The 13,882-nt window shown below is 39.6% G+C and overlaps 2 protein-coding genes across 4 annotated transcripts; both read left to right on the plus strand.

The window, feature by feature from the left end:
• The first annotated feature begins 617 nt into the window (after nt 1-617).
• LOC149397757 (putative nucleoredoxin 1) lies at nt 618-2,254 on the plus strand. Its single transcript, XM_089614342.1, has 4 exons — nt 618-881; nt 969-1,952; nt 2,037-2,182; nt 2,242-2,254. Exons 1-4 carry the CDS (start codon nt 729-731, stop codon nt 2,252-2,254), a joined length of 1,296 nt encoding a protein of 431 aa, XP_089470468.1. The 5' UTR covers nt 618-728.
• Nucleotides 2,175-3,769, plus strand: LOC149397758 (putative nucleoredoxin 1). Of its 3 annotated transcripts, none has more exons than XM_089614710.1 (4): nt 2,175-2,519; nt 2,588-3,055; nt 3,148-3,220; nt 3,339-3,463. In XM_089614710.1, the coding sequence occupies exons 1-4, from the start codon at nt 2,271-2,273 to the stop codon at nt 3,347-3,349; spliced, it is 801 nt and encodes a 266-aa protein (XP_089470836.1). In that variant the 5' UTR covers nt 2,175-2,270; the 3' UTR covers nt 3,350-3,463. The 3 variants fall into 3 exon arrangements, with proteins under 3 accessions (XP_089470836.1, XP_089470835.1, XP_089470834.1); XM_089614709.1 differs by having other exon boundaries at nt 2,177-2,519; nt 3,148-3,304; nt 3,375-3,769; XM_089614708.1 differs by having other exon boundaries at nt 2,179-2,519; nt 3,148-3,769.
• Nucleotides 3,770-13,882: the final 10,113 nt, after the last annotated feature.

The following is a 13,882-nucleotide window of genomic DNA, read 5'->3' on the forward strand; positions in this document are numbered from 1 at the left end:
GAGTAGGACGACTAGTTTAAAATGAGTATAGAGCTAGAAGAGTGCGAGGGAAATTTACAGGGATGTTATCACTTCAAACACTATTTTATTAATATCAATTATAAAGTAAATTTTTACAGATCTTTTTAATAGTAAATGATTTGTAAAAAAAATTATATTTTTGGTCGAAATCAATCACACAAGTTGTTAGATTTTGTGGCAGATGAATAAATTCTTAAATTTTCGTGAAAAATCATACATAAAATTTAAGATCGATCACAAAAGTGAAAATCATACATCTTTAAGTTGTTTTGGAATTCGAGAAAATGCAAATCGGTGGCTCACAGTTGTTTTAAGCGGCCTGTGGGAACAAACAGTTTTGGCTCTTTCACGGCTCACGACATTCCGTCTGAGTCTTGAAAGCCTGAGTAGTTTTACTTTTGAATGAATCATATTTTCGAGGAAACAAAAAAGAAGAAGTCATCCTCACCTTTTCAATAATAGTAAAAAAAAAAAAAAGAAGTCCTCCCTTTCTCACTTTACTTTTCTTTCTTGCTTTCTCACGCGCGCTGCGAGTGTGTTTGATTCAACTAGTATGCTAAAGAACCTCGTACGGAAGAAAAGAGATTCATAAGGTTGTGCTTATATATATAAACAAAAGCAAAAAGCAAGCACAACCTGACAATCATCGAAACATCCACCGATATAATAGTATTTTATTTTGTTTTATAAAAGACGAAGGTATTGCAATGCAATCATTTAGAGATTACGATACCGATAACGATTCCTATGAATGGCGATCGGGTCTTCGATGCAATTACTTCACAGACACAAGTTCAGACTTGTTGCAACTCTTGTCCTCTCCCAGCAGAGACTTCCTTGTCACCAATAATGGCGATCAGGTCTGTTACTGTGTGATTAATCGACTCTTCTCTCTCTCTCTCTCTATATCCCTATCTCTCTGATAAACGAACGAACTCTTATCTTAGGTCAAAATTGCAAGTCTGCGGGGGAAAACTCTGGGAATATACTTCAATGCACTGGACCTAGGAATGCCAGTGTACGACAGCGAGATATCCAGAGTATTGCTCCAAACGTACGAGGAGATCGGTTGTTGGTCGGAAGGCGATTTCGAAGTGGTGTTCGTGTCTCTGGACGAGAATGAGGACGACTTCAAGGCGTTCTTGGGTACCATGCCGTGGCTTGCCGTGCCGTTCTCGGAAGCCAAAGAGACATGGCATCGAATCCTAGTGTATGACAGTTGTAACACAGCATGTCTCATCATCGTGGACCCCTCCGGAGAGGTTCTGACCGAGCGAGGAGTCGAGCTCGTGCTGCGGAGCGGGTACGGAGCGGATGCGTTCCCCTTCACGCCTCAGGGATTCGAATCGGTGAAACGACAATACGAGCTGGCTCGGATGAATCAATCCTTGACTTCTCTTTTGGTATCCAAGTCCCGCGATTTCTTGCTTTCCAGCGATGGCACGCAGGTTCTTGTCTCGAAACTCCTCGAGAAAACCGTCGGCCTTTATTTTCTAAACTCTTGGGATGAGGATGAGAGAGGCCTTCCATTTACTACCTTACTACTCGACGTGTACAATCAACTCAAACAGAGAGGCGAGCAATTCGAGGTTGTGGTGGTGCCTCATAAATTGAGCGCCGATGCATTCAAAAGAGCCTTTGAAACCATGCCGTGGCTATGCGTGCCGTTCACTGACAGGACCCGTGATACGCTGAGGGCCCAATTTCAATACAAAGGTGTGAGCTTGACATGGATACCCATAATCGGTCCCGAAGGCAAGACTTTGAGCTACAATGCCGATGAGCTCATTCAAGAGCACGGCGCGGATGCCTATCCGTTCACGCAAGAGAGAATCAATGAGCTCGAAAAGGCAAAGCAAGACCCCCAATCTTTGGAGTCCTTACTTGTTTATGGAGGCTGTGACTTCGTTATCGGAGAAGATGGTTCCAAGGTAATAAGACCCCTTGTTGTTATTGACTTTTTCATTTCCTTTGTGTAACTGTATCGTTGTCCTTTTTTTTTCCTTGTTGGACAGGTGGTTGTGTCTGATCTTGTTGGGAAGAATATTCTGCTTTATTTTGGAGGTGTCTCTATAGATTGCACGCCTAAGATTAGAGAAGCGTATCGTGAAATTAAAACAAAAGATAATGCATGTGAAATGATTTTCATTTCAATCAATGAGTTTTATGCAGAATATCAATCATATTTTGATGGAATAGTCTCCTCCTTGCAATGTTTAGCTCTGCCATATAGCGATTACGTGAGAAATATGCGCCTCAATTGCTGGTTTGGAATTCGATCGAACAGCGCAGTCATATTCATCAGCTCCGATGGACATACATACAGAGATGATGCTCTGGAGCTCATAAGTACACATAGAGGGGACATATATCCATTCACACCCGAAAGATTTGATTTCTTGAAGCAGCAATACGAGGAAACCGAGAGGAATCAAACATTGGCTTCTCTTCTTGTCTCTGACACTCGTGATTATTTGGTTTCGAATGATGGCAGTCAGGTAAAACTGTTTTTCATCTCCACCGAATCTATGATACTTATGTGGCTCACTCTCATTCCTATTTTCAGGTTCTTGTCTCGGAACTCGCTGGAAAAACAGTCGGCCTATGTTTCGGTTGCCGCGGAGAGCCTGAGTTTACTTCGCCACTTGCCAATATTTACAGAAAACTTAAGGAGAGAGGCGAAGAATTTGAGATCGTCTTAATATCTGATCATTATATGCATGAGCACTTCAAACGAGACTTTCAAACCATGCCTTGGCTGGGTTTGCCGTACAATGACAAAACATGTGGAAAGCTGATTGATTACTTTGGTCTAAAATATTGCAGCCCTAGGCTAGTCATAATAGGTCCCGATGGGAAGACTCTGCACGACAATGGAACGGAACTCTTGTTTGATTACGACATCGACGCGGCGTACCCTTTTTCACCAGAGTGGATCAACGAGCTCACAAAGGCAAAGGAAGAATCACTTTGTCTGGAGTCATTCCTTGGTTTTGAAGATGATGATTTTGTAGTTGATAAAGAACATTCCGAGGTACGACCTTGTTTTATTCCTGTTTTACCTGTTTTATATATATATATATATATGCTTGTATTGCTTCTAATCCTGTGATTTCATTGGCTAAGGTGTTGGTGTCTGAACTTGTCGGAAAGAACATTCTGCTTTATTTTGCGGATTGCAAGCTGTGTCCATACCGACGTAAGCTTATTGACGTGTATCATGAAATCAAAGCAAGAGATAATACATTTGAAGTGATCTTCGTTCCGAGGAACTCCCTCGACAGTAAGTTCATTGAATGCTTATACGGAATGCCTAGGTCTTGGTTAGCCGTTCCAACTGCCTATGGGTGTAGATATCGTACGAGGAATAATCGGCTGTGGCGCTGGTTCAAATCCGATCCATGCGATTCGACAGCCATATTTATTAGCTCCTCGGGCCGGGTAGTCATGGATGGAATTCTGCAGCTCATAAGTGCTCAGGGCGCAGATGCGTACCCGTTTACCGATCATAAATGAAGTTCCAATGCGTAATTGTGCGATTATGGTATGATCATCTTAATAAACCGTCTGATACAAGATAGTGATGTCAAAGCTATATACAATCTAAATTTTAGTTAAAAAAATAAAAGAACCGGGACCTGTGATTTCAACAGCATGATATACAAAACAATGGTTTGAATGTGTGGAAGAAAATTTTAGTACTGAATTAATCTTCGCCAGGTTTGATTAATAGAGGGAATTTTACTGCTATAAATAAAATAGAGAGAATTCTTGCAAATATTTTTGTTTTTGCCATGGTTGGTTTTCTATTTGATCATATGTTACTGTCCAAGGTTGATGTTCTTTATAAAATTGAGTTCAAATTTATCTGAAGTTTGATATTTATTTTTCGTCTCGTAAAATCCATGCGTTTATTAATGTTGGTATGTCGAACAGTTTTGATATTTGAATTGATGTTTAGAAGCTGAGATGAAGTGAAAAGAATCCCTAACGTTAACAATTGGCTGGTTCCTATAAGATATAACTTTCTTCTACAGAGTATTAACTTGTAGTGAGTAAAAAGATTGTGGCTTCTGAAAATCAGAGCAGAGCATGAAGATGCGAAATCGTATTGTCTTAAACAATATGTATTTTTTGTACTCAATGTTTTCTTCACGCATGTACTTGGTTCTTAACTTATATATATATATATATATATATATATATATATATATATATATATATATATATATATATATATATATATATATCATGTAGTACAATAAGTGTACAAGTCGGGAATGCTAAGAATACAAAACGAGATTTAATTTTCACATCTTTCTTGAGTAGTTTACACATTACATCTAGATCTAGGTTCTATATTTTGAAGATAATGAGATTAACTATTTCAAGTTTCCCCAATGTACACCGAAGAGAATCTTTCATAATTCAAACCTGCAGTGTTTTATTTTTTTGCTGATCGTAGATTGAATAGCAAACAATTTTTTTGACAATTTTATCAAATTCTAATTGAGATTCAATTCAATTGCATTATCAAAAGATAAATAAATCTTTTGTAAGTACCGAAAAAGAATAATTGAAACTTTTTTCCTCAACCATGCATCCTCTTCAAATTATATTATTTGATAAAGCTAGGCAATAAACACAGCCTGAGATATATTTAGATGTGGTTACAGCAGTGTGTATTATTTAATGCCCTTAAGGCAGCAACATTATTTTATTCATATAGTATATCTCCTTCTGATATTAAAATAAGAAATATTTATATATATCGAGTTACGCATCTTAATAAGAAACTCGAGGTATGCAGTTTGTGGAATAGCTACAATTGAAAGCAGAAGTTGCCCTCGAATTAACGCAAATTCGAATTTCAAGCAAACGAGTCCCCAGTCCACGCTTAGTTGGAAACGAGCATCGAATTGACTGTGGTTTAGAACCAAATTTCTGAAGAATGGCTGTTTGTATTTTCACCACGTCGTAAACCTTACCTGGCACTATTCCTGCGATTGTTTTTTAAAAAGTTATATATTTGTATTATAGGCTACATGGAAAACCTAGAGACATAAATTATGACGAACCTGAGTCCCTCAGAGCCTTAGTCACGTTATATATCTTTTTGAGCTTTAAAATGGTCTCAAAATATTCAGCTTGCTTAAAAGTTTTGTCTGAACAAGTCCCGTGCTTGTTCCATTCGTGTGCCCAAAACCTCTCTCCGTTGCTGCTCGGACAACTTAGGTCGGGCCATTCTTGTTGCAACTCGTGTTTTATATGTTGTATCTACATAACAAAATAATTATCGGTCAATATACGGTACAATTACACTGTATGGAAAATTAAGACTAGTTTGATTGAGGATGATGAGATAATAATTTATACCAATTTGGAATCAAATTTGTTGGAACCGTCCGGTGGGGAGCAATATGTAGGATCAGGTTTTACCCCTTTTAGTCTTGGCCAAAGTCCGTGGATGTCGGTGGGGAGCAATATGTATATTTTTGGGAGACAAACGATAAAAAAAAACAAATTATTTAGGAGAGATTAAAAATTGAACTTAGAAGGAGTTTAAAATAATTTTTTTATAAAAATATCAATATGCTTCTTAAATATAAAAGTATGTTGGCCAAAGTCTTAAATAATTTTTTTATACCAATTAAATATAAAAATTAACTTAATCATATTATTATCCACGTGGTATAAGAAAATTCTTTTTTATATTTGTACCAAAGTCTATACCAATCAAAAGAAAAAAAAAACACAAATTACGTCACACAAAAACACATTCATATAGCATATATCATATAAGAAAATGTTTTTAGTACTCAATCTGAATGAAAGAAAGGCAGATAACCTGTTGAGCAAATATAAATGAGTCATGCTGGAGGGGTTGCGGTTCCGCTCGTTGGATCCACAGAACCAATACAGAGAATAAAATATAGTTCATTGTTATATATGCGTGTAAACTTTTTAATGAAACAACTTTTTTTTTTTACTAGTAGTTATTATTATGGGACTTAGCTTTTTGTGAACAAGATGGCTGGATGGTCATTCACTAGTTGTGTGCACTAGTATATATAGCTTCATGGTTTCAGCTTTCATTTCATGCCCTGATAATACTACGCATAATTAAAATAACCCATAAGCATATATAAACAATAAACCTATATAAGTAAACAATACTAATTAAGACACTGTTCAATCATGTCACGTTTATGCAGACTCAATTTTTAGATACATAAATTTCCTACTATCAACTGATGATTAAGTAATAGTATATACGTATCCCGTTTTTCTCTCTTGGTCGGTCTACAAAATGAGCTATCCCGTTTTACTCATTCCACTATTAAGCATGCATTTCATTCATAGACCATCAATTGTTGACGTCGATGGCTCATGGCTTCTATAGACTACTGCCATTCCAGGCACACGAATGATAAATAAATAGATAAAATTAATAACAAGTTGACGTATAATAAAAGACATGTATATGTATAAATTAATTTCGAGCTTCAGTTTTAGTTCTAGATATTGCCCAATTATCTAGAATGTCACGTATGTATAATAAATTTTTGGATAGATAAAACTCCTTCGATCAACTGATGATCAAGTATTGATGCAAAACAAAAAAAAAACAAAAAAAACTGATGATCAAGTAATAGTATATACACATATCGCGGTTTTGTCTCTTGGTCGGTCTATAAAAATAGGCTAAAGCGATTGGTCTTGGGTCTACGTGATAATTTTTCCACTACTTATTAATACTCTATTTCCTACTAGTTTAATACTAATATACTAATTACAAACTAATATTAACACAAGAGTGAATATAATCGCAGATATACTATAATTCAGATTTTATTAAAAAAAAAAAAAGAATAATAAATATAGCTCATATTCGACTTACACATATAATTTTTTTTAGCCCAACTATATATAAAATAATGAGCAGTATTCTACCAATACCCTTTCACATTAATTAACCTAGCTGAATCCCTTTCCTAAGTACAATACGTTAAACATTATGGTAGAATAACATTTAATCTAGTTAGTTATAAAATTAATCTTGATTGTACTTATGTAGTATGTTGTTTAGTATTTTGAATTTAATTAGCTTCTGTTAGTTTCATTTACAATGAAGGCTGATTTAGTTTATTATTTTTATTTTAAAAATAATTAAACGTAATTCGAATTCATTATTATTTTTAATTAATCAAAATTATCATATGTTTACACGTGTCATTTCATCAAATTTAATGTCTCATGTACTAAGGGAGAACTTGATCATCATTATGCCTTCTTCTTACAGTAGCACACTCGTCGTCGTGCCTCGCCATAACAAAAACTCAAACCCAAAACACTCTATACATGAAATCAAACAACTAAATTCGAAATCCAAACAGCCCAATATACACTCCAGATTGAAGCAATTCGCAACCAAACTATCAAATACAAAGTAAAATTATCCAAACAATTCGCAGCTCTGTGATTCACCCGACAAAGAGGCTTAGACACCTCGAAAATCTAATACCACTATTACAAACGTACCTTTAAATCACTACTACAAAATTGATTTTCTGATGCGCAAGACTATCAGATGCGACTAGTCGCATCTAAATAACTTTTAGATGCGACTAGCCGCATCGGATAGTCAATCAGAAGCCGAAAAAATTCGCTCAAATTGTCTTTTGATTTTGACAATCCGATGCGACTAGTCGCACCTGAAAATATGTTGAAACTTTCAGGTGCGACTATGTCGCATCAGATAGTTTTAAATTTTTGAGCGGGCCTCATCTCCCCCTCTTTTATTTCATTAATCTGACGTGGCGAATGAAATTTTATTTATTTTTTAATTACAATCCGGTGCGACTAGTCGCACCTGATGAGTTATCAGGTGCGACTAGTCGCACCTAAAGAGTTATCAGGTGCGACTAAGTCGCACCTGATTGTTAGGGTTTGTTTATAAACCCAGGTCGCGAACCTTTCTTCTCCTGCCGCTCAAAACAAATTTTTTCACTCTCTGCAAATCCATTCTCCGACCACCCTCTCCTCCGTCCACCCAGCTCTCCTCCGTCCCTCTCTTCTTGGCCTCTTCCTTCGCCGACCACCACGCCACGTACCCGTACCCGGCCACCGCTCCTCCGTGCGTCTCTGGTCCTCCGCCTCGTACCCGGCCACCGGACCTCCGCCTCATCCGGCCACCGGACCTCGCCAGTCACCACTGCCTCTCTCTCTCACTCGGTATTTCTCTCTCTCACTCCCTCTCTGCCTCGCTCCCTCTCTGCCTCGCTCTCTCTCACTCTATTTAAACTCACAGCCGTCGTCCTGCGCTCAGCCCCGGCCCCGCTGTCGAGTTCCTGTCCTCCGACCACAGCTCCGGCTCAGCACCGGTATTTCTCTCTGTCTCTCTCTTGGCCTCGAGCCCCTCCGACCACTCTCACTCTCACTCTCACTCTCCAGCTCTCTCTCTGCTTCACTCTCGGCGTCTCCGGCTCACTCTCACACCTCGGCGTCTCCGGCTCACTCTCACTCTCTAGCTCTCTCTCTGCCTCACTCTCACTCTCTCCGTCAGGTCATCGTTAGCTCTTCCGGCCGAGCTTCCGACCGCCGCGCGCTCAGCCTCGACACCTCGGCGTCTCTGCCTCGACAGCGTGCTCAGCCTTGGCGTCGCTGCAATCCCGGTAAGCTCTCTCTCTCTCTCTCTCTCTCTCTCTCTCTGACTGAACCGAGAACCGAGAGCAGGGCTGCTGTCGTCCCCTGTCCTCGCCTCGTCCCTGCCTCGTCCCCTGTCCTCGACGAGTCTCTCTCCCCGCTGCACCGAACCGTTGCTGCCTCGATCCCTCCTCCGCCGTTTCACCGAGCCGTCCCCTGTTGTCCCGAGCTGTCCAAGTAAGTCTAGCTTTTAAAAAAAAAAAAAAAATTGTTTGTTATATAAGATGGCTGTTAGTTTAGTTAGTTTAGTTAATTAGGTTAGTTGATATAAAATGTTAGTTAGTTAATTAGTATGTAAATGTTAGTTAATTAAATAGATATGTTAGTAACTAATTATTTAGAATGTTAAGTGTTAGTATGTAAATGTAAATGTTAGTTAATATAATTGTAGTTAATCATTGTAAATTTTAATTACATAGTTAGTAATATGTTTAGGTTCTTTAATTTAATTTTGATTAGTATGTTAATTGTAATTGTAAAGAAATTGTAATTAATTACAATGTTTAGTAATGTGTTTAGGTTAGTGTTTAGTTTAAATTTGTTTTGTTTTAATTAGTTTTGATTTATTGTAATTTATCAATTAGGAATTGTAATTAGTCGAATAATTACATGAATAGGTTGTTTAGTTTAAAATTATTTAATGAAATTAAAATTTTAATTGTAACATGCTACTTTGAAGTTGATTAGTAATTGTAATTGATAATGTCACATGTTTAGTTTTAATTATAAGTTAATGAATTTGTGATTAGTTTTATTTGATTTAACATGAAATGAAATTGTAAGTTTAAATAAGAAAAATAGTTTGTGACATGTTTTGATAGTTTGTGATATTTTGTTTATTTCGATTTTTCATTTATAAATGTTGTGATCGAACCACGGAGGTTCGGTTTAGGGCTGAGATAATTTATAGGATAGTTCTGGATGGTTTGTGTATGTTTTTAAATAATTTTGTAGGTTTTTGGTTTGTCAGTATAATAGGGGAAACTCTGCCGAAATTTCGGTAGAGTTTCGAATTAATTAGTTTAAAAACTCCCAACTTATTCAATCCGAGCTCAAAATAACATAGAATTCATAATCTCTCTTTCATTTTGTTCTCCGTCGTCCTTTATCAATAACTCTTCCAAACTTTCATTTCTCGCTCTCATTCAGCGAAATGTCCAATCCAAGTAGAGATTGGATCACAGAGAATAATCGGGTGACATTGCAGTACAAAACCGGTGTTAACGAGTTTATTCACGCTGCAAGAAGATTCCCTAACGAAAATGGCAAATATCGGTGTCCTTGCAAACCTTGCAACAACGTGAGATGGCACGACATCGGGGTTGTCAGGAATCATTTGCTGAACAAGGGGTTTATCCCAGGCTACACAAAATGGTATCATCACGACGAGCTCGAGCGTGTCGTCCTTCCTCATGAAGAAGATTCCATCGGAAGAACAGATCAGAGAGGAATAGGAGGATTGCACGGTGCTGTGGAGGATATCAGGGATCACGAGGATTTCGATGATGCTACGGAGCCGACCCAGAGCGAGGTGCGTGCAGAGGAGCAAGTGGAAGACCTCTTCGCCGAGTTGGAAGCAGAATTGTACCCTGGATGCAAAAAGTTTTCTTCTTTGTCGTTCTTGGTTTCGTTGATGCACCTCAAAGTCACGAACCATTGGAAGAACAAGTCATTTACAGAACTCTTGCAGCTCTTGAAGAAGTCTCATCCAGCTGGTAATCGAATTCCGGAGAAGCATTACGAGGCAAAGGCGAAGCTGAAGCGTTTTGGCATGGGATACGAGATGATCGATGCGTGTATTAACGATTGTGTCCTATTTCGAAAAGATCTCGCGGAAGTCGACGTGTGCCCAGTATGCAACGAGAGCAGATGGAAGCCAACTGGGAAAATGATACCGCAAAAGATTTTGCGATATTTTCCCCTGAAAGATCGATTGAAGCGGTTGTACGCGTCTCGACACACGTCGCTTCTGATGCAGTGGCACGAAAGAGATCGCGTCAGGGAAGTTGGTGTTCTACGACATCCTGCGGATGGTACGACGTGGAAAAACCTGGACGAGAGATACCCAGGCTTTGCTGCAGAGCCTCGAAACGTGCGGCTTGGACTAGCTGCGGATGGATTCAATCCGTTCGGAGAAATGAGTTTATCGTACAGCATGTGGCCTGTGGTACTAACGGCGTACAACTTGCCGCCTTGGTTATGCATGAAGAAAGAGTACTTGATGCTGACGCTTTTGATCCCGGGGCCTCACTCACCAGGAAAGGACATGGACGTGTTCTTGCAGCCAATTGTCGAAGAGCTGAAAGAACTGTGGGAGACCGGATTCCGCGTTCGAGATGGCGCCAACGATGAAGTGTTTCGATTGCGTGCCGCGCTACTTTGGACGATTAACGATTTTCCAGCTCGATCCTATTTATCGGGATGGAGTGGCCAAGGGTATCTCGCTTGCCCGACGTGCAACCTTGACATGTCGTCTTTGAAAGTCGGAAACAGAATCGTCTACTACTACCATCGTCGATTCTTGCGTATGAGTCACCGATTGAGAAAAAGCACCGATCACTACAAGGATCGCCACGAGAAACGCAGTAAACCCGAGAAGTTGACTCCCCAAGACATACTCGCTCAGTTGGCTAGTGTCTCTTGCACGACAACTGGCAAACATGCTGACTCCGTGGGCAGAAAACGAAAGCGAGCCGAGTGCGAACTAAATTGGGCCAAGAAAAGCATCTTTTACGAGTTGTCGTACTGGTCAGATTTGGAGTTGAAGCATAACATGGACTTCATGCACATAGAGAAGAACGTGTGCGAGAATCTTCTCGGAACCTTGCTCAGCTTAGAAAAGAAGAACTACGACACAGATAAGGCGAGGTTTGATTTGATGGACTTGCGCATCAAGACCGCTCTCCACTTGAAAAAACAAGGGGATTCGTGGTACAAACCGCGAGCATCGTACACCTTAACCCTTGTTCAGAGGCAGTGATTTACCGAGTTCCTCCAATCTGTCAAATTTCCAGATGGGGTCGCTGGGAATTTGAAGAAAAATGTGAATACTGATGGAAAGCTCACAGGTTTGAAGTCGCATGATTGCCACGTGATCTTGCAGAGGTTGTTGGCTGTTGGTATTCATCATTTTGTGCCAAAAGAAATACATCAGACGATCTCCGAGCTTTGCAACTTTTTCAAGCTGATAAGTTCGAGAACCTTGAGAGTAGAAGATCTTGAAAATGCGCAAGAGTCTATCATCGAGATCTTGTGTAAGCTTGAGATGATATTTCCACCAGCTTTTTTCACGATCATGATTCACGTGGCGATTCATCTACCAGCTGAAGCGTTGTATGGCGGCCCGGTGCATATGCGGTAGATGTACCCATTTGAGAGATACCTTGGGACGTTAAAACATTTTGTCAAAAATAGAGCTAGACCAGAAGGCTCTATTGCGGAAGCTTATGTTGTAGAAGAAGCTCTAACGTTCGTTGCAAGGTATCTTGAAGATAAAAAAAGTGTAGATGAAGTTCAAGTGCGAGAGCTCTCTGTTTTTCGATCCGAGATGTGTGTGCCTTATGGGATGATGAAACCGATAGTATTAGACGACGAACAGAAAGAGAACGTGGAGTGGTACATCTATACCAACTATCCTGAAGTGGATCCATATTTGACGTAATTTATCGTTGGGAATGTGTTTCAATTCATTCTTTTTATATATTGCTATTGAAGTAATGTTTTTAATAACAGCGAGCATTTGGATCTCTTGAGCGAATTTGGAGTTCGCGATATTGAAGCAGAGCATAGAAAGAGGTTCAAAATTTGGTTTGAGAAGAAGGTAATAACACAATATCAATGCAATTTTTTGATAAACGCACAAGTGCTAATCAATGCTTTCTTTCGTAATCAGATTTTTGATATGAAAGCTAGTGGTTCTGACGTGTCTGACGAGCTCTATTCGCTTTCTATCGGTTCCCTTCAAGTCGCCTATCAATATCCGAGCTGCTTTGTAAATGGCGTGAAGTTCATCACTCGTCGTCGCGATAATCAACGAGTCACTCAAAATAGCGGTCTTGTGGATGATTTCACTTACTATGGTCGAATGGAAGACGTCAACGTCGTGAACTATAGGCATAACTGTAGTGTTGTATTGTTCAAATGCATTTGGTACGGTGACAAGTATCATGCAAACCGACTAGTGCACACCGATAAGACTACTGGAGAAACGAGTGCTTATATTGCGAAACAGTGGTTTAAAGAGGAGCCGTACGTACTCGCGACTCAAGTCAAACAAGTTTTTTACATCGAAGATCTTGTTAAAGGCGGCGACTGGGAAATCGTCCAAGAATGCAATCATCGAGGGATTTGGGACATTCCTGAAGTTGACCCCTCCAACTCAGCCTCGATCCCATTGACTATAGAGTTGTCAAACATCGAGCGTTTGAATCATCGACACGAAATCGATGAAGCTGAGTTAGTGACTGTCGTTGACGATGATGAAAATGAGAGACATGTCGTTTTTGAGGGAGAAGATGTTGATGTCGATATAGAAGATGATATTAACATTATAGGCATAGATGATGATGAATGAGTAATATCTTTTTTGTATGTTTATTTACTATATAATGTAACCACGGTTTTCCTCCGCCATATGTGAGGTTTGTTAATAATAAAATCCGTGGTGCCGTCCACGTTTTTTTAAAACAGAAAACTAATATTTATTTACTAATATTGTTCACATCTTACAGGATGTCAGATGCAGGTGGAGATGAGTCTCCGCTACACCGTTCAGGAGCAGGTGGAGATGAGTCTCCGCTAGAGACACCGGGTTCCCAAGGTCCTAAGAAAACAAGGGGACCAACAACCGGCTCTACTTCGGCAAAAGCAGCGCTTGGGGTACCCGGTGCGAAAGTTGTTAGGTATGACCCAATCAACCAAACTTTCTACCCAGAACGTAAGAAAAACAATAAAAAAGGTAGGAGTATTCAACAACCGCGTCGGCGCTTTGGTGAAAGTCCATATCCCGGTCACACTTCGTGATTGGAACGAAGTGACGCCCCAGATGTTGGGCAATATTCTGAGCGCACTTCATTCCGAGTACACTTTCGTGTACAAGGATGATGAGACCGAGGAGCTGCTTCCGGCGGATTGCTATCGTCATCAGATTGACCAG

The sequence above is a fragment of the Urtica dioica genome, chromosome 5 (assembly GCF_054948205.1).
Source record: "Urtica dioica subsp. dioica isolate 48M chromosome 5, U.dioica_male_clone48M_v1_H2, whole genome shotgun sequence".
In the NCBI taxonomy this organism is placed as follows: domain Eukaryota; kingdom Viridiplantae; phylum Streptophyta; class Magnoliopsida; order Rosales; family Urticaceae; genus Urtica; species Urtica dioica.